The following is a 21129-nucleotide window of genomic DNA, read 5'->3' as shown; positions in this document are numbered from 1 at the left end:
TGTGTGTGTGTGTGTGTGTGTGTGTGTGTGTGTGTGTGTGTGTGTGTAGATATGGGTATGTGGGTTTATTTTCTCAAGATGGGGTTTCTTTGTGTAGCCCTGACTGTCTCTGGAACTTGCTATGTAGACGGAGCTGGCTTTAAACTGAGAGATCTGTCTGCCTCTGCTTCCCAGGTACATGCTGAAATTAAAGGTGTACACCAGTACCACCCAGCAAGTTTTAAGTTTGGGATTTTGTTTTGTTTAAAGAAAAATGAAACAGACCATCCATTTTTCTGAGGAGACTGCACCTGGACCCCAGTTGGTACCTGAGCTTAGAGCAGCATTAAGTCCAATTTGGTAGCTGCCAGGGAAGAGCTGTGCCACCAAACACTCAGACTACCCCACCCACTGTCCACGTCATCATGCTTCACTGACTCGCAAGTGAATGGGATGTGGGTATACACTGGGACCCCAGCAGGCAGAGGACAGCATGGCTGGAGGCATGGTGGCTCCTCTATGGCCAGGTGCTGCTGTGTGGTGCTACTTAGTTCTGTAGGCCAAAGCTCTGTGGGCATTTAGCTTTTTAGAAGGGGAACTGGTGACTTCTGATCCATGTCTGTCAGAATCCACCTGCTAGTCCAAGGCCCTAGAACACATAGACCAAGGAATCTTATTCACCCGATGGCCTCTCCAGAGGCAGCAATCACAATGCTGACCAGTGTTGAAATGCCTGTTGCCTGGGATATGCAGGTACACACACACACACACACACACACACACACACACACACACACCCCATTCCCCTCGCAGCCCATACTGCTACTATGATAGCATCCTCAGTGCCCTTCTGCTAACTAGCACTGGTTAAGACCATGGTCTTCAGAAGGGATGTTGTTTCTTTGACATCTCAGTTTTCACAGTGATGTCGCAGTGCTAGATTAGATGTGTACTTGTAATGGCAGTGAACTTCTTTCCTTGGCAGCTGGGATATGGGCTCTGGAGTTAGCTCCCAGAAAAGCCTTTCTACATGCAAAAACAGAAGTTATCCTTAGGTCTTGTTTGTTTTATTTTAATATTTACTTTTTTATGTGTATGAGTGTTGGTCTGCATGTGTGTACGTGCGTAGCACTCAAGGAAGAGGGTATCAGAGTCCCCTGGAACAGAGTTAGTGACAGTCACCATGTGGAAGCTGGGAGCCAAACCCAAGTCCTATATAAAAGCGGCAAATGTTCTTAACTGCTTAGCCATTGCTCCAGCTCTGACATTATGTTTTTGTGATTTAAATTTTTTATGATTAGCTTTGAAAAAGATGCTTATGTTTAATTTTGTTGTTGTTGTTGTGTAGTTTGGGTTTCTGCCAGGGTCTTATGTGTAGCCCTAGCCGACCCAGAACTCATTGTATAGACCAGATTGGCCTCGAGCTTACAGAGATCCACCTGTCTTCTGCTTCTTGAGTGTTGGGATTAAAGGTATATACCGCAGTGCCCAGCACAATTTTTTAAATTTTTAATTGGCATGCTTCATAAAAAGTAATAAACAGAGGCTGGAGGGATAGTTAGCTAGAGGACCTGGGTTCACAGGGGCGGGAGGGATGGTTAGCTAGAGGACCTGGGTTCACAGGGGCTGGAGGGATGGTTAGCTAGAGGACCTGGGTTCACAGGGGCGGGAGGGATGGTTAGCTAGAGGACCTGGGTTCAATTTTCCACCACTTTTGCATAGACACACATGTAGGGAAAACACCAACGCTCATAAAATAAAAATCCATTTAAAAAAAAAAAGTAATAAAGAACTAAGCATGTGGTGCATGCCTTTACTCCCAGAACTCAGGAGTCAAGGGTCAGGCAAGTCTCTTATGAGTTGGAAACCAGACAAGACTACATAGCGATACCTTGTCTCAAAACAAACAAACAAATAATTTCAATAAAACAAGTCAGGCTAGTGAAGTGCTGAGATAACTGGATTTCTATTTCATTGTGTTTTTTGAGACAGAGTTTCTTCTCTGTGTGCCCTAGCTGTTCTAGAACTTACTATATAGACCAGGCTGACCTCGAACTCAGAGATCTGCCTGATGGCTGATCCTGAGAGCTGGGCTGGGATTAAAGGCATGTGCCACCACCGCCTGGCAGTAATTGGATTTTTGAGCCCAGGGATTCACGGTAAACCTGGCAATAAGGCAAGAAAAAAATCTTTAAAAAAAAAAAAAAAAAAAGGTAATTTACACTCTATCCATACAGTGCTGTTCTTGAGTCACATCTTTATTTTTAAAAAATTCACACCATGTTCATAGTTCTTGATGTCCGGCAAATGGCAGTGGAGCCTTTCCTTAAGATCCTTACAGCAGGAATCCAAACAGGTGGCACCAACCTTGGCTTTCAGATGAAACAGTACATCTACAAAAGGAAAAGTGATGACATCAGCATCATAAATCTGAAGGGGACCTGAGAGAGCCTCTGGTGTCAGCGTCATCTCTAAGAACACTGGCCTCTTTGCTCCTAGGGACTTGATTTACCAGATCTAAGCAGCCTTCAGAAAGCCTCATCTTCTAGTGGTTACAGATCTTGGGGCTGACTGCCAACCCCTTACTGAGATGTCTACCATCTGCCTGCCATTGCTCTGGGTGACAAGATTTTCCTTTGTGCTGTGTGGACATTGCCATCCTATGCAACAATAAGGGAGCTCACCTAGTGAATCTGATGTGGTTGCTAGCCCAGGAGGTTCTGCACTTGTGTGGCACTATCTCCCATCAGCACCCATGGGAGATCATAGCTGATCTCGGCCTTTGCAGAGATCCTGAAGAAACTGCAAAAGAAGAACAAACATAGCTGAAAAGGGAGAAATGTCAGAGTGAATGGACCACATTGCTCCTCAGCTTACTGCTGCTCAGTCAGAGGCAGCATACTGATCTGATGCTGTACAGGTGCCTCTGTGCCTGTCCAATAATTCCAGCCATTGAGGACAGGTCTGCAATTTCCATGGCTCAGGCCAGTGAATGGGTTGGAGCCACCACTGAGCTGTTCTGCAAACACTTGAGCAAAAGAAAGGAAGATGGGTGGGAAATAAATGTTTTCTTAAAAAAAAAAAAAAAGGTAATGGGTGGGGGGAGGAAAACAAACATTATTTAATCCTCAAAGACCTCTTTTAACTACAAAGTAAGAAGCACTGCAGAGGGAAATCAGCAGCATTAGTGAGAAATAGACCTAAGCTGGGCCTTGGGGTATTCTGTGGTAGAGCACTTGCTGGGCCGATTCTTCCCTAGCACTGCTGGAACACAAAAAGCTACTTACGGCTTTCTACCCATGAAAGACTGGGAGAACCTAAACAAGGATGGCCTGCCACTGAACTGTGCTGAGAGCTTAGTCCACTCCTGAGAGCTGCGTTGTAAAAAGAGGAACGCACTGACTGAATAGAGGGAAATGTCATGGGATGCTCCATATGTGAAAGAAGGGACAGTGTTTCAAATCTTCGTTTATTTGGGGTCAAGAAAAGCTTATTGAGTCTCTAGCAGGGAGCAGCTGAGAGGTGAGGCACACTGGGGCTTGCTTTCTCCTTTCTGTGCCTCTGGTACTGGAATGGAGATCTTGCTTGTAGCCGGCAAGTGCTCTAGCACTGAACCACATTTCTAGCCCTTTATCTTCCTTTTTATTTTTGTGTGTGTTTGATTTTTACTTATTTTGTTGCTGGCAGAGGTAAGTGTTACTTCTCCTTCCCTGGGTTCCAGAGATTAAGCTCAGGCTATCAACCTTGTCAATGCCTTTGTCTGCTGAACTATCTCACCAAACAATTTTTTGGCCTCTGAGACATGGTCTCTCTCTGTCACCCTTATAAACCTGGGACTCATCATGTTGCCCCAACTGGGCTTGTTATGATACCTGCTTCCTACCTTCTAGAATTACAGGTGTGTACCACAGTGCCTGGATTTTTTTTTAATAGGAAAACACTCAGGCTGAAGAAACAGGTCAGAGGGCCTGAGATCAGGTAACTTACAACTGCCTGTAACTCCAGCTTCAGGACACCCATTGCCCTCTTCTGTATACTGCAGCCACTGCACTCATGTGGCATACAGATACATATACAAAACCAAAATAAGTCTTTTGTTATTTTCTTAGAAAAGGATAAAGGCTAGAGAGATGACTCAGCAATTAAGAGCTCTTCCAGAGGACCTAGGTTGATTTTCCAGCACCGTTGTCTGGCCTTCATTAGCACCAGGCATATAAGTGTGGTGCACAGACATACACTCAGGCAAAACTTCCATCACATGATTTTTTTTTACTATAATATTCAAGACTGTACATTAAAATGTGGGTAATATTGACAGGGTATAGTAATGTATGCCTTTAATTCTAGCATTCCGGAAACGAGGGCAAATGGATCTCTGAGTTTGAGGCTGGCCTGGTCTACATACCAAGTTTCAGCAAGTGCTAAACCAAATGTAGTAGAGACTGGAAGATCAGGTGTTCAAGGCTAGACTGAACTACATAAGATCTTACCTATAGAGTAAAGGAAGGTGGGGCCCAGTAGTGTGATATTTTTTGAAAAGAGGAGCTGAAGCATCAAACAAGAAAGTACTGTTAGCCCTGCTCTTCCCTCATAGTGGGAACCTCGTGGTCTCTGCACACAGTCCCTGTCCCCATGCACAGACCCCCTCTGCTCTCCACCTCTGGTTCATAGGACCTGCTTATTCTTTGTCCACAGGACTAAGCACTGAAGGCATCTACCGGGTCAGTGGAAACAAGTCAGAAATGGAAAGTTTGCAAAGACAGTTTGATCAAGGTAAGTAAGGCACAGTCTGGCCATATGTCACTGGTCCCAAGCAGATACTGTGGCTGGGTTGTCATCAGGGCTTGGATGCTCCTTCCACCTGTAAACCTGAGCTGAGCCCAGAGGTGCTGGCTTTCATTGCTGTCTACCACCATTACAGGTTTCCCTGGCCCTGTCTGGCTTCTCTGGAAGAACCTTTGAATTAATGATCAGGCCAGAGGTGTCTACATCTCACAATGGCCCTGTGGGAGAGAAAGTGGGGGACTATTTCAAGATATCTGAGGCACTAAGCTGCAGATCCCACTTCCAAGCTGAACTCTTGAGCTGCCCTGCTCATATGTTAGTCTATGAGAGGCTCAAGCTAGGGGCTCAGCTCTTAATGTGAGAAATGCCCACAATGAATGCCAAGCCATGCCACCAGTGCCAGGGCAGAACAGTGAAGTACTTTTTTTTTTTTTTTTGAGACAGGGTTTCTCTGTGTAGCTCTGGCTGTCCTGGAACTCACTCTGTAGACCAGGCTGGCCTCGAACTCAGAAATCTGCCTGCCTCTGCCTCCCAAGTGCTGAGATTAAAGGCGTGCGCCACCACCGCCCGGCCAGTGAAGTACTCTTAGCTGTTATCAGCCAGAGAGTAGGGAAGCAGAGTGAACAGAGGCCAACTTCTTAAGCAGTCAGCACCTGCTGTCATGGGCCAGCTGACAGTGACACCTTGTAATCATGTGCTACTGTTCAAACATCAAGAATATGTTGTGGTAAAACACATCTTTGTTATACACATGTCAGATAATACACTTACACTAAGCCATGATATCAACAGATAGAATTATCTTAAAATTCTCTTACAGGTACATACCTGTAAGAATCTGAACAGCTGGTGATCCAGAGAGGAACCCTTCATGCCCATCTGTAGACAAGTCTTACAGAATCAGTCATACCAGAGGCCTAGAGAGAGAAGGGAAATGAGAAGAAGGGTCAGTGGAGCAGTGGGCTGGGAAGAAAATGAGGGAGTCTTCCTCTATCCATCGGAATCTGGATGAAGGTGTGACTGGCTGGCTGGCAGGAAGGGAAGTAAGGAAAAGCTGAAGCTCATCAGAACCAAGTTGGATGGCAGGTGGCCTAGCGGACCATGGTCCCTAGTCACTCTCCTCCTTCCCACAGGCCAGAGGTGACCTGTCAGACCATGTCTGTGAACTCAGGCTGCCAGCTCCTCTGCACTCCATGCTAATCCTAAGCCCCTGCTCTGGGCAACATCTATAAGCCTTTTCTGGGAGCTTTCTTGTGGCTTCTGCTAACTTAGATGGGTTGGCTTTCTTTCAGACCACAATCTGGACCTGGCAGAGAAAGACTTTACTGTGAACACTGTGGCAGGGGCCATGAAGAGTTTTTTCTCAGAACTACCAGACCCCCTGGTACCATACAGCATGCAGATTGACTTGGTGGAAGCTCACAGTAAGTACAGACAGCCTGGGAGACTCCAGGTGGCCCTGCCGTTTGTGACAGAGGCATTTCTGAGTGTCCCACCAAGGCAGCTGTAGGTCCCCAAACCTGGCATCTAACTTGGGAGTGATCCCTGTCTCTGCTATGGCTGACCTCCCCATGTCTCCCCTGCATTTACTCCTTGAGGTAAAGGTAGAACTTCCTGTTCTGAAGCACATTGTCCTGGACCCTTTCCTCACCTCCCTGCTGCCCCATTTAAGACAGCAAGCCTGTGATCTGAGGCCACCAAACTGTTAGAAAGCTACCTCTGGGACTGGAGGAATAGCTCAGTGGTTAAGAGACTGCTATTGCTGAGAACCCAGGTTCAGTTTCTAGCACCATGTTGTACTTCACAGCTATCCAAAACTCTTGTTCCAGCCACACCTGTGATGTACAGACAGGAATGCAGGCAAAACACATAAAATTAGCATATCTAAAAAACTTTTTTGTTGTTGTTGATAAAAGAGTATAAAATTTGCCTTGGGTGCATGTGTGGGAAGGGGGATGTTGGTGGCTTTGGCCAGAAGATCAGAAGGCTCTGTAGCACATAAGCACTCTGGGGGTTTTGTTGTTTATTTTAAGTAGTGTCTTAGATATCCCAGGGTGCCCTCAGACTCCTTATCTTGTGTCTTCTAACTCCCATGGGTTGGCATTATGGCATATGTCACCATGCCTGACTTAGAACCTCTAGTTTTAATGACAGTCTCTAGGGCAGCAATTCTCAACCTGTGGATTGTGACCCCTTTCACAGGGGTCACATATCAAATATCTTACATATCAGATATTTACATTACAGTTCATAACAGTAACAAAATTATAGGTGTGAAGTAGCAATGAAAATAATTTTATGGTTGGGAGTCACCATATGAAGAACCGTATTAAAGGGTTTGCAGCATTAGGTAAGTTGAGAGCCACTGCTCTAGGGTGATCGTTGTGTGGGAGTTTTCCCATTGTCTGGCCTTAGGAGAATGTCATGTGCCGTGAAGGACCTGATGTCTTGAGGCTGCCCACCATAGGACACTTATTCTATTATTTTGCCAAAGGAAGCCTTGGCTCTTGCAGGGGGAAAAGAGGAAGACCCAGAAACGGCAATTCCTCTACAGCTACTGAAGGGGTTTTCGGACAGCCTGATCTACCACGTGAGTTTCAGGATAGCCAGAACTACATAGTATAATCCTGTCTCAAAAAGAAAAGAGAGCCGGGCCGGTGGTGGCGCACGCCTTTAATCCCAGCACTTGGGAGGCAGACGCAGGTGGATTTCTGAGTTCAAGAGTTCGAGGCTAGCCTGGTCTACAGAGTGAGTTCCAGGACAGCCAGGGCTACACAGAGAAACCCTATCTCGAAAAAAAAAAGAAAGAAAAAAAAAGAAAAGAGAGTTCTCTTTCCAAACATCAAGAAAGAAGTCAGACAAGAAAAGAAAAGGTCCTGGGCTAACTCATCACTGCCTGACTCAAACTTTACTCTCACAGCTGTGTTGAGGTTATAGGTCAAGTGGCTTCTGGTCCAGAATCCCTGCTCCACCCCGCTGTGAAGGTTGCAGGGCTCAGGGTATCTACACATGCTCTATTTTCATATTTGCTAACCTCTCCTTTTGCCCACCTACCAAGGCTGGGAGGCAGCACTTCTGTGAGGGTCATCTTAGATTCATGCTGTCTCTCTAGAGGAAGTTAGAAGGAGGTTCAGGAGACCTTGCTCTGCTTAGTACCCAGCTGCTGAAGACCTAGCTCTCACCATGTTTGCCTTGACCTGGCGCCATCTAGAGGCATGTTGAATGCTGCCACCCAACAGAATGCCATTGTTTCTTGGAACACCTGACATGGCAACTTTTTGTTTGGGGAAGGGCAGAAGAGGGTGTTGTTGATAGAAGGCTATCTCAGGGTTTCTATTGCTGTAACAAAAAGACCATGATTAAAAAGCAAGTTGGAAGCCGGGCGGTGGTGGCGCACGCCTTTAATCCCAGCACTTGGGAGGCAGAGGCAGGCGGATTTCTGAGCTCAAGGCCAGCCTGATCTACAGAGTGAGTTCCAGGACAGCCAGGGATATACAGAGAAACCCTGTCTCGGGGAAAGGAAAAAAAAAAAAAAAAAAGAGGGAAGAATCAGGGCAAATCAAAGCAAAGTCATACTCTAACCATCCAAGGAGCACTCCCCCTCTCACCCCCCCCCCCCCGGGGTTGAATCACTTCTCCAGCTCTGCCCTCTGCACCACACAGCTTGTCTTCTAGGATCCACTTGGCTCTACTCTACTGCCGCTGCTATTCGTGGTGGCCATTTCATGGTACTGGTATCTCCAAAAGCTGCTGGGCTCCCTTGCTGCAACTAGCCTGCACTTTTCACCTGTTGGCTCATGGGCTGTCTTCATGGTGCCAAGCCTCAACTTCTCTGTATGACCCCTTCAACCCTCAGGTGTTCTCCATGCCTTCATGCCTTCAAAACCTGGGTGACTATTACACATTACCAAGTCCAGCTGCCAGTATTCAGCTGTGGTCACCTCTGGAACATAGTTTCTGTGTACTGACTCTCTCAGGAAACACTTCCCAAAGAATCTCACCTCAACAATGCTGGTCTCTTCTTAGTTACTGTTAATTTCTTAGCTCCAGCTAACCAGCATCGATTGTCCCAGTAATGTAAAAGTTTCACTTCAGTAGTTCTGGTCTCTTTGTTAATCACAGCTAACCAGAATCTCAGAATCTTAGTTCAAAATAGCAAATGGCCCTGTTAGAACCTTTAATTTTCCCTCTGAAACGTCACAAGCCAGATCTCCATCTTCTGTACTTCTCTCAGCATTCTGATCTTCCAAGTTCCTAAAGAACTTCCCACTGAGCTCTGAACACTCAATGGCTTTTGTAACCCAAAGTTCCAAAGTCCTTCCATAATCTTCCCCAAATCATGGTCAGGCCTATCACAGCAATACCCCACTCCTGGTACCAACTTCTGTCTTAGTTAGGGTTTTACTGCTGTGAACAGATACTGTGACCAAGGGAACTCTTATAAGGACAGCATTTAATTGGGGCTGGTTTACAGGTTCAGAGGTTCAGTCCATTATCAAGGCAGAAGCATGGCAGTGTCCAGGCAGGCCTGGTGCAGGCAGAACTGAGACTTCTATATCTTTATCTGAAGGCCGCTAAGAGAAGACTGGATTTGGATTCCAGGCAGCTAGGATGAGGGTATTAAAGCCCACTCCCATGGTACCACACCTACTCCCAACAGGGCCACACCTCCTAATAGTGCCACTACCTGGACAAAGCATATACAAACAATCACAGAAGGCCCACTTCCCTTCCTCCAGTCTGACACCTAGTCTGTAGGTTTCCACAGCTCAAGAGGTACTGTACAGCAGCTTGGGAAAGTTAGAGTCTCATAACTTCCTTTCCATTGCATACTTTCTGGACCCCTGCTAGTCATCTGTGCAGCCTTCTTGTCTGGACTGTCCTTTCTTGACTCTATAACAGAAGTGAGTAGAGAGAAGGGGATCCCACTGACATGGTACCTCACAGAAGAAGCAGCAAATGGAGCACAGGGCTCTATGGATCAAGGTGGGCTTAACTGAGTCAAATGCCAGGCAGTGAAAAGGTTGTGTCAAGGGAAGATTGCCCAGGTTTCCATGGCAACAGCACCTTGACCAGCTCTTTTCACTTATTGCCTCCGAGTAGCTGTGTGTGTTCAGGCTTGCATTCAGTTCCACATCCCATCACAATAGATATCAAGGTCACTGTCTGATTGTTGTGTATGCATCAGAATTTCACAGTATTGAACACTACTGAGGAATGCTCACCAAGTGGAATCTGTATGCTTATCTGCCAGTTGTCTTCCCAGCTTAGTCAAGGTGACATGGAGGCTCAGGCAGCACCAGAGCTTGCAGATTGTTGCTTGCTGTGTGCAGCAGGCTCTGCTGGATTATTGATGCGTGTTCTTAGTCACCAGCGAGGTAGAAGATTGTCTCTCCATGGTACAGAGGAGCCCAAGGCTCTGAGAGTGGCACAGCTTGGCTGGAGGCCCAGGTCACACGGCTGGGGACTTAGCAAGCTGGAACTTGAATTCCTGCTTTTCCTGGGTGGAAGCCGATGCCCTCTGTAGACAGACTCAAGCAAGCTGAGCTGCAAGCACACAGAGCTGCATGGTGGGGGAAAGGCAGGGAGTAGTGAGGAAGAGGGGTCCTGAGCTGTGGCTTCAGGCAAGGCCTAGAGTCATAGGCAGCAGGTGGGAGCTTTGTGATACCCTCTCTTCCCTGACACCTCATCCCAACCAAGACATGTTTCCAGCCTGCATGCCCTTTTTTTCTTTCCAGTTTTCCACCCCCAGCACAGCCAATCCCTTCCTTGTCCAGAATCCCTCCAGTCTGTCTGGTCCCAACAAGCTGCCTTATGGCTTCTATGCTGACAGAAGTTCTAGAGCTAGGTCCAGCTCAGATCAAGGACACCAAGCTAAGGACCTGTAGGCTATCAGTGCTTGATTGTCCAAGAGAAATTGTTCTCAATGCAGGCTTATCATCTACCCTTCCCACTAGGCAAATGAGACAGCTTAGGCTACAGATACTATGTGACTGGCAGTCAGATTGTGGGATGGATGGCCCTCATTCCCTTGTGGGCTCCTGGTCCCATACTACCTCGGAATGTTGCATTCTCTTGTCTATCCGGATAGCTGTTCAGGGACCCTGTGTCCCTCACTAGAAGTAACATGTGTCACGCCCTGTATGGACAGAGAGACATGGCCATGACAGACAATATATGGTTCCAACTTGAGTCTGGTGAAGACTAGGCACTGCTCTGCTTGCTGCACGACCATGCCTCCAGAGTAGTCTGAATTTCCCATTTTGAGCCAAACAAACGGTACTCCCAGCCTGGCCTTAGCCATAATCTTGTTTGCCACATGGGAGACCAGGTTACACCTGGGCCTGCCTACATTTCTCAAGCCTCTAGCTAGCTCTCTCCTATTTCATTACTATAAATATGCATAGTTCTTAGCCTGGAACTCAGCTGGCAGTAATCAGTCAGGGTGGGGACAGTGGGGACAGTGGGGACAGTGGGGACAGTGGGATCATGGTTCCTGCCACAAGGTTTTATGGCCAGGGCCAGTTCTTGTACATTTTGTTTGTTTATTTTATTTTGTTTTGTCTTATTTTTAGTTTGGGTGTTTTCGTTGGTTGGGTTTTTTGTTTTTGATATTTTTGAGACAAGATGTCATTCTATAGTACAAGCTGCCCTCAAACTCTGAATTGATCTTCCTGTCCCAGCTTCTCTGGTACTGGAATTTCGGGTGTGTATACTACAGCTGGCTGTTTGTATGTTTTAGAGCCCTGGTTTGTGTCTACTCTGAGGATGTTTGTAAGGTCCCTTGTAGTCATGACCTTCTCTTCCTTAGGGCCTCTTGAGGATGTTGCCAGCTGCAACATATGTATGTAGACTGTACCTTGGTTCTTCTGCCCACAACCCCACTCCATTCCTTTTACAGGCTCTAAGGCATGGCAGAGGGTCTGGAGCAGAGAGCAGAGCTGAAGTCCAGCCCCACTTTCTGCCTGGATGCCTGCTAAGGATTGAATAGAGAGAGCAGCTGGAAAACGTTCCCCAGGTGCCCTGTGCATCCAAACACAGTGCAGATATAAGAACCTGAGTTTGAGGCCATCCTGGTCTACAGAGTGAGTTCCAGGACAGCCAGGACTACACAGAGAAACCCTGTCTTGAAAAACAAAACAAAACAAACAAACAAAAAAAGACCCTTCTGTCTCCTAGAAGACAGAGGATACAGAATGAATCTCAGTGTCAGGAATGGGGTAGTTCTCTCCTGGGTTGGTCAGAGAGACACCCAGAACAACATGGGATATTGCAGTGATGCTTAGTTGCCTACTGTAGCTCAGTGAGAAGATCCTGTTGCCGAAGATGCCACTCACTTTTGTATACAGGACACAGATTCCAACCTCAGCTGAGCAGAAAACTCACTACTAACCTACATATTGTCAGAGGGCTGCTATGGGAGAAAAGATATTGATAGTCTTACCCAGAGCTCAACTCCGCGTATTATAATACCTGGCAAGGTGTGTCCATTGGTACAATGGTGGCATGAATGGTTCAAACCAAATTCTTTCTGATTGGATATGGTTAGGTATAAGCCTCCTCCCCAAGAGGAATTTCATATCAGGTACTGTAAATATATTCAGTAGCCCATGACTGAAGAGATCACTGACAAAGTAAAAAAAAAAAAAAAGGCAATGATGGAGAGGGTCTAGCTTACTGGTATACTGTGTGCCTAGTATGTGAAGGGCCTAGGTTCCATTCCCAGCACCTTAAATGGAGGAACCAGCCTTGCCTTAGTGTCATAGGCCTAGGACCAGACTTTACAAGGAAGATCCTATAGCTCTCCTGGTGGTCCTTCCACCAGACATTTGGTGTTCCTCGGTGCTCATGAGCACAGGGACCTGGCAGGGAATCAATTAGGTTGGAAGAAAAAGGGAGAAAGTACAGGATAAGAACCATTTGGTCTTTCTTGGGCTTCAGATCCAAAAGACCACCAGAAGGAGTGTGAGCTTTTCCATGGAAGGGCATAAATCAGTATCAGAACAGCTCCAGCACTACCTCAGGGAAGAAACACCCGTCAGTGCTGTCCGTGACATGCTGCCACACAGGTGCCTGATGAAAAGAAACATGGCCATTTTCGAGTCATAGGGAACCTACAAGACCTGTGTGTGCTTGTATCTGAAAGGTTTCACTTATTCTAGTAAGTGAAAGTGAGCCATGCTCGTGATTCTTAGTATGTGCTTGTATAATCAGTCGCCCATCCTCCCTCCTGTGGCTTCTTCTGCTAAACAGACTTCTTACTGAAACACAACAACGAACTATTTTAAAATTCTGGGCTACAGGTCAGCCATGGAGGCTGAACCATTGAAATGACTCTAGTTAGAAACTGAAGCTGGACTAGTTCACACCTCAATTCTTATGACTTAATCATCTTCTGACGGGCAGACAGCTCCGTTGTTCAGCTTCCCTGCCAGTCAGAGCAGCTCCAGGCCCTCAGCACTGTGCCTAGCTCTGAGCTCAATTTTAAGCTCCAATCCAAGAGGTGTTTCCTCTAGTCTCTCTTACAGACAGGAGACTGAGTGACCCTTGGGTGTCACTTGCCCAGGTTCACAGCTTCGGGGTTCTGCAGACAGGTTTGTTACTCAGCTCTGAACTGTAGCTAGCCAGTTTACACAATATTCCTCTGTGACTTCTAGCATGTCCTCTACTGTAAAGGTTCCCAACTAGGAAGCCGTGGTATTTACCTTTTTTAAAAATATTATTTATTAAAAACAGATTTGGCCAGGCGGTGGTGGCGCACACCTTTAATCCCAGCACTTGGGAGGTAGAGGCAGGCGGATTTCTGAGTTCGAGGCCAGCCAGGGCTACACAGAGTAACCCTGTCTCAAAAACAAAAACAAACAGATTTGTTTTGTGACAGGGTCTTACTATATAGCTCAAACTACCCTGGAGCTCACCACGTAGACCAGGTTGGTCTCAAATTCACAGAGATCCTCCTGCCTCTGCTTCCTAAGTTTTGGCATCTGTCACCACACCCAGCCTAAAACAGATTTTGTTTTTAATGCAATCATTTTAATTATTAGTTTCTCTTCCCTGATTCTTCCCACCATACCCTATTTTTCCTGTTTCATTTAAGAAACAAACAGGCGTCTAAAAAATAATAAAATAAAAACAATCAGAATAGGACAAAACATGCAAACTAGCAGAAGAAAAGAGCAAAAAAAAAAAAAAAAAAAAAAACAAGCTCAGGTGACAGACGCAGAAACAGACATCCGTACACATGGGAATCCCAGAAACATAGAATGGGAAACCATGATATGTATGCAGAAAGGACCTGTTGGGGTAGGGGCTGACCATGCATGGTGAGGCAGCCTCCAAAAAATGTCATTGAGTTCATTTTGTGTTGGCCATCTACTGCTGGGCATTTGGCCTCCCTGAAGAGTGCTTTGTACACCCTGTTAGATAGACTCCAGCAAAGAAGACTGATTCTTCGTTTGTGAGCACTTCTCAGTTGGAGATAGAAGCTGGATTAGGGATGTAGGCTTCCTTACCCTATTCTTTATCATTTTTATTGTTGTATTTTGTTTGCTGAGTCAGGGTCTTATTCTGTAGCCTAGACTGACCTCAAATTCACAATCCTCCTGCTTCAACTTTCCCAGGGCTGGGATTACAGATGCATGTCACCAGGCCCAACATGGCCTTGGCCTAGGAGGCATGATGTGTGAGTATCTGAATCTCAAGTGTCTGAGGCAAGAGGACATGGCAGTTTTGGCAGTGTCCAAGGAGGCTGTGCCCAAAACCAACAAAAGCCATTGTAGTTTGGTTTTTGGGTTTTGTTTTGTTTTGGGGGATTTTATGCATGTAGGCATGTGCACACATGTGGAGGTTAGTGAACAACTTTAACAGGTGTCAGTTTTTTGTACCCTGTGAATGCCAAGGATCAAGCTTAGGTTGTCAGACCTGACAGATAATGCTGTTACCCATAGGCCATTAGCACGCTTTAAACCAGAGCGGTGGCCAAAAAGATGCCTTTCTGTGTGCAGAGGAGTCAGAGTTGACTGGTGTCACTCTGTTTGGAGTTGGAACTATTTTTTTTGCCTCCCTGCCAGAATGAGCCAGACTCAGCTCAGTTCTGCAGGTGGTTAGTTCAAATCCCTGCTCCACAGCCATTCTGTCTGATTCTTCTTTCCCATACTCAGAACAGGGCAGACTATGGAGATGACTGACCTGGCATGGTGTGGCTGACACGCCTCCTGTCACAGCACATTAGAACTCTCAGTGGGCATAGTAGGCGGCAGTAAGAACAGGGCGTGTGATCCCTTTGAGTTGCATAAGAATCGCCCACTGTATCAGCCCCTCCAACAGAACCATGTGCAGGGAAGGACAGAGCCCTGGTCTTGTGGCAGACCCCCTCCTTCCATGGTCTGTCAGTGTGGGTGGGTGGCAGCACCCTCCGTCTGGCCAGGAAGCAAGCAGTCTTTCTGCATCAGGGTGCCTGTCTCCAGGGGCAACCAATGAGCAAAGAATGGTGTTCTTTATGGTAAAGTCTGTGGATGGTTCGTCTTGGGGGGGTTGAGGGGAGGCAGGAAGCCCAGGCACACAGTACTGCCCTTCACCAGGGGCCTGGGACATAGATGTGATCTGGACCCTGGTCCAGGTGTGCGGCCATGGGTGCAGGCTCTGGGCATGAGAGTAGGATGGGGCTGCCCTCCCAGAAGATTCCCAGAGCACACCTGGGCTGGTGCCAGCCACCTGTCCGACCAGCTGCTCTGCAGCCACATTGTAGCCACATTTCAGGTTTCACATTGGGTAGTATGCATCCTCAGAACACCGGCTAAACTCAGTCCTGAAAACTTTCGTTTTCTGTTTCAGAAATCAACGACAAGGAACAGAAGTTGCATGCTCTGAAGGAAGTGCTGAAGAAATTCCCAAAGGAAAATCATGAAGTCTTCAAATATGTCATCTCCCACCTGAACAAGTAGGTTTAGGAGCTGCTGGTTGTTTTTCCTCCTGTATAAGTGGCATGTTGGGTTAGTTAACTGAGGGAGAAGGTCACCAGGGCCGCCCCGCCCTCTTGTAGCAGCAAGCAGCATAGCTAGACCCTTGGCATCTTTACTTGCTGTTCTGGCTCTGGCTCCAAGCCCGTGGGGGGTGACGAGGTAATTTCTCTGGCAGGGGCTAGTGCCTTCAGAAACTTCATAAAACCAAAAATGCCAAGAGCCTTTCACAGCTGCTCCTCCTCGTCCATGTCTCAGTGCTGGTGTGAGACAGATCACATATCCGGAGGAGTGCCTTGGGACAGAGCAGCCTGTCCTGTGAGCAAAGCACTTAACCAGTCCCCAGGTTTAGCTCTCGTGGTGGGCCTATTGGCGGAGGGTAGTTGGGAGCCGTTCACTAACTTCTTGCCCATCCCAAGTGTCATCACCAGTGTGGTTGATGGTCTGGGCCCTGTGGCTCTTTGAAGCTGGTGACAAGTTCAGGCCAAGGCAGGGCAGGCAGGGAGGATGCCCCTGAGGCCCTGTGCAGATCTCACCTGGCTTTGCTGTCACCTGCAGAGTCAGCCACAACAACAAGGTGAATCTTATGACCAGTGAGAACCTGTCCATCTGCTTCTGGCCCACGCTGATGCGGCCTGACTTCAGCAGCATGGATGCGCTCACAGCCACGCGCTCCTACCAGACCATCATCGAGCTCTTCATCCAGCAGTGCCCCTTCTTCTTCTACAACCGGCCCATCAGCGAGCCGCCAGGGGCTGCGCCTGGCTCCCCTTCAGCCATGGCTCCCACTGTCCCCTTCCTCACCTCTACACCTGCTACCGGTCAGCCATCACCCCCCCAGTCACCTCCTCCAACCCCTCAGTCCCCAATGCAGCCATTGCTCTCCTCTCAGCTCCAAGCCGAACATACGCTGTGAGCCACCACAGCCTAGGAAGCAGGAAAAGCAATCTTCTTGACAGGGTGGCATTTGGCCTTGAACAAAATCAGGCCCCCCTGGGGTGGAGGTCACAGCCAAGCGCCTTTTTAAGACTTCAGTGGCAGCACTAGCCAGTGTCCACCACTGCTGGCCAGTTGAGCACCCTGCTCTTCACCTGCTCTGCTCTGGCTATGGCTGTGGCAAGATGTGAGGCCCCACCTTGATCTGGGCCAATCTGAGGACTGAACTGACCAGATAGCGGCCGAATCACCTTACTGCTCCTTGGACCCCTTGGCCCAACCTGTCTGCCTGCACCAGCGTCAGGCCCCACCGTCGGGACATCACCCCAGCCTCTGCCAGGGGCAGAGGTAACCCCAGCAGGGCTGGCCCCTCTAAAGAGGACGCTTCCCAGTTTGTCCTCTCTCATTGTCCATACCCACACACACCTGCAGCGAGGGTCTTGGGAACATGTGGGCTATGGCTGTACTACCCAATGGGACACACTGGGGCACTGGCATGGCCCAACAGCACAGCAAGAGGAGAGCTTTGTGCCTAGACCCAGTGTGTGGCTTTCCTCCAACCCCTTCCCAGGCTTCTGATCCATTCCCTGCAGCAAAGGAACACTGGAAGAAAGATGGAACTCCTCCACAGAGACAGAAAGACAAAAACCACGGGAAGAAAACAGACCTCAAGTTTCCACTCCCACCTGCCAGGTGGCCACTGGGTAAAAAGCCCCTTTGTCTATGTGTGACAGCAAAGCAAGGACACCTGGGCAGTGAGTACAACCACAGCCCCTCCCCGACCCCCCCTAAGAAGACAGAGCCCTTGGAAGGATTGTTAGCGTGGCCCCCACCCCTACTACCCACCAACACACTACATACACTACTATAGAAACACTACAGCTGTGTACACACAGCAAACACGTTTGGTGTTGAAGTGGGGTCATTTCATCCCATGCTATGGATGCAACCAGAAAGGGTGTCTGGGATCTGAGCGGGTGTGGCACTTTCCAGCAGTGATCATCTGGTTATGGAATGGAGGGTCCTGTTCTCAAGCAAAGGCACCATGCCTGGCTTGTCATCACACTGACCCAGCCCTGACGCTCTCCCCAGCAGCCTCCTCACTCTGCTCCTGATGTGGTAGCCCTTGTTGGCTCCTGCCTTTGCCCCTCACTTTAATCTTAGCACTGGGCCATGGAATCTGACACTAAGGTACCCTGAGCATAGGAGGGGCGTGGGTCGCACCATTGCACTTTAGAAATAGTACGTGGGAGTGTTCCCAAGGGCCTCAGGTGGACTGCCACCCTGCTTTTACCTCTGTAGGACAAGAGGAGGATGACTGGCCTCTGGCCCAGGGTCCTGCCCTAGAGAAGCTGGCTGTCTCCCTATCTCTAGTACTTGGCAACATAAGGTGCTTGCAAACACTAAGGCTGCCCCTGCAAAGTAATCTCCAAGACAAAACCAAACCCAAGGTACAGATGTGTTTTACGTAAATGTGTTCCTTCCCGCGGGTCTGTGTTGGATGTTGTGGGCCTGGAGTCAGTAGGAACATAATGTGTGTAGTGTCCACTAAGGTTGCAGTCAGTTCCCTGCCCTGACTTCATGCCCAAAGCCTCAGCTATTGAAATGGCTTCCATTCAGTAGCTTCTGGGTTGGCTCTTTGCAGAGATGGGAGTGGAGGCTGCTGCATGTGCCTGTTATGTTGGCAGTGGGTAGCAGGCAGAGGTAGGCACACGGCTAGTAGAGCCCTGCTCGGACCTCACTTGTGAACACCAGGCTGATGCACCTCACTTCTGCTTCAGGCACTCTGAGCAGCCTACCCGCTCCTGACAAGGCAACCTGGGGAACTACAGAAGACAGCACTCGGGGCTTGAGTGGGTGGCCAGCTAAGCTGCTGCCCTACCCAGAAAGTAGCCCTAGGTGACCACAGCCTGGCACCACCCAACATCACCACAGCACCCAGGGCTGGGTTTCGTGTCTCCCGTTGGGTAGTATACATTCCTTCTGCACTGTCCTGCCTTCTCATCTCAGCCTTGTAAGGGGTATGGAAAGGGCTGGTGCTCTGTCTGCCCCAGCACTCTCCATTGTCCCTAGCCAAGGCAGGCAGCAGCAGGAACAGACTGCTTAGAACCCACTACTTGGGGTGATGGAAGAGCAGCTTGTAGACCAGAGCAGTGAGGTGAGGTGAGCCCTCCTGTGGCCTGTACCCCTGGTGTAGTGGGAAGAATCCCTGAAGACCTGCGTCCCCTAAGTGAGGACCCTAAGGGTACCTTGTGCTCTGCCTTGAGACCCTAAGACTTAACAGTGGGCCAACTACAATCCTCATCCTCCGAAGTCATCTAGAGATGGCAGGTGGAAGCGGGCGGTTCTCCATTCCACATCCACTTCCAGTGTGCATGGGGAGGGCACGGGGATGAACTGGGTCAGTCCAGGACTGCAGCAGCCAGGGACACTAGAAGGAGGCCAAGGCTAGAGGCCCTATTACCCAGCCATGCAGCCACCCAAGTAGTGGAGCCAGGACGTAAGTTATTGTTCACATTAAAGAATCATGTTCCCTGTGTACATTTTAAACAAAGGAAAAGTCTCGGGATTGTATGGGAATAAAACTTGTTTGAAAATTTGGAATAGTGCTGCTGTCGGCTTATTTTTCTGGTACTTGTATTTTCACATGTTAAATGATCTTTATATGTGTTGGATTAACAAATATTTTGAGTTTCCTGAGAACAAACAGAAACATTAATGGTATTAAAGTGTGTTAGTAGTCTGGCCGTATGCCCAAACTTCTGTTTTGCAGCAAAAGTGGAAACCTGTCTGTAAAGCAAGTGTAACGATGATTTCCTGTATCATGGGGGCTCAAACCAGGACCTCTCTAGTTGCTGTTAGGAATGTCTGCTTCATTTCCAGGCTTTTTTTTTTTTTTATAAAAAAAAAAAAAACATGTCATGGGTTTCTGAGGCTCCAGCCTGTTTAGTGCATGGGCAGCCATCCTGGCAGCCAAGGCATCTCTGACTGAGGTGTTTTTGTTTGGTTTTGTTTTTTAAGATCATGTATTTGCTACAAAGTATTGTACTTGTTTCAATGGGAATGGTGTTAAAAAAAAAAAAAAAAGAAAGAAAGGCCTTATGTGATATGTATCATAGTTAATAAATCAATCTTGTAAAAAAACATAAATAAAAACAGGCCTGAGAGAAATGAAGGGCTGCAGTCTCCAAAGCAGCCTGGAGCCAAGTGGGGGCAACCCTAACCCCCTCATCCTCTACAGTGGTGGTCTACAGGGTAGAAGTCTGAGAACCACAGATGGCCAAAACCTTTGGGAACGTCCTAAGAAGTGAGAAGGCCAGCCTCCTAAAGAAACCACCAAAAACATTTCTACCACCCCTAAAAATGTTGAAAGAATGAGTGTGTGGCACACACCTGTAGTCCTAGGACAGGATGTACTAAGGCAGTTAGTTTTAAACATCTGTGTGTGAGGACGTTTGAGTGGATGTGAGTGGGGTCACATGGCTATCATGGAGACCCATCAGAGGACACCTTGATGAGGTAGAATCATCCTTCCCACCATCCACATCCCAGATGGTGGTGAGTGCTCTTAGCAACCTGTGGGTCCCTCTGCCTCCATTCTAGTGCTCTGGAATGCTGTAACTCAAGATTGCTAGGATTCTGATAGATCCCCACATGCCCATTTAACCTGCTCTCCCTGACCCTTCCCTGTGGCAGGGGCTTAGATGTTTTTCATATGTCTGTCATAGTGCTACCAAATGGATGGAAAACACCTCCAGGGAGCCTCAAACTTCAAACAAGCCTACCTGCCTCCTAAATGAGTTTGTTTTATTTCTGAAGGTGTCTCCGTGTAGCCCTGGCTGTCCTGGAACTCATTCTGTAGACCAGGCTGGCCTTGAACTCAGAGATTGCCTCCTGAGTGTTGGGATTAAAGGTGTGCACTGCCACTGCCAGGCTACCTACATGGAAGATAAAGGCAGTTGTGAGCTGCCCAGCGAACTGAACATGAGTCCTCTGCAAAAGCACAAGCTCTCTTAACCTCTGAGCCATCTCTCCATCCCCTATTTTCAGGTTTTTTTGTTTTGTTTTGTTTTGTTTTGTTTTGTTTTGTTTTTGGAAGCAGTATGAAAGGTTTTATATGAAGGGTTTTGTAGGTGGATGCAGTGTCTGTGGAGGCCAGCAGAGGGCATAGGGTCTCCTGGAACTGGAGTTACTAGTGAGCTCGGAAGGATTCTGGTCCTCTCTATATATAAATAGTGTGCACCTTTAGCCACTAAGCCATCTCCAGCCCCAAGATGGTATTAATATGTAGCACAGACTTTTCCTGTGCAATCCTCCTGAATTAGCCTCCTGAGTGCTGAGATTACTGGTGTAAGCCACCACTCACCTGAGTCTAGAGTTCTGGGCACATCTGTGGCTCTCCTATTCCCAGCCAGAATGTCATCACCTGATTCTAGGCTGGTGTGGCATGTTGGGTAAAAGCACTTACCAC

The 21129-nt window shown here is 47.9% G+C and overlaps 1 protein-coding gene across 1 annotated transcript in view; it reads left to right on the top strand.

Annotated features, from left to right (window-relative positions):
* Arhgap35 (Rho GTPase activating protein 35) overlaps positions 1–19262 on the top strand; it is a 63992-nt gene extending 44730 nt beyond the window's left edge. The window contains exons 3-6 of the mRNA XM_028779515.1: positions 4675–4752; positions 6057–6188; positions 15598–15703; positions 16281–19262. Coding sequence (XP_028635348.1) covers positions 4675–4752; positions 6057–6188; positions 15598–15703; positions 16281–16638 — 674 coding nt within the window. The 3' untranslated portion in view covers positions 16639–19262. The remainder of the gene's footprint in view (positions 1–4674; positions 4753–6056; positions 6189–15597; positions 15704–16280) is intronic.
* Positions 19263–21129: the final 1867 nt, after the last annotated feature.

The sequence above is a fragment of the Grammomys surdaster genome, unplaced genomic scaffold (genome assembly GCF_004785775.1).
Source record: "Grammomys surdaster isolate TR1022 unplaced genomic scaffold, NIH_TR_1.0 354, whole genome shotgun sequence".
NCBI classification, from domain to species: Eukaryota; Metazoa; Chordata; class Mammalia; order Rodentia; family Muridae; genus Grammomys; species Grammomys surdaster.
The sequence above is the reverse complement of the archived record's forward strand: the minus strand, read 5'-3'. Positions and strand labels throughout refer to the sequence as shown.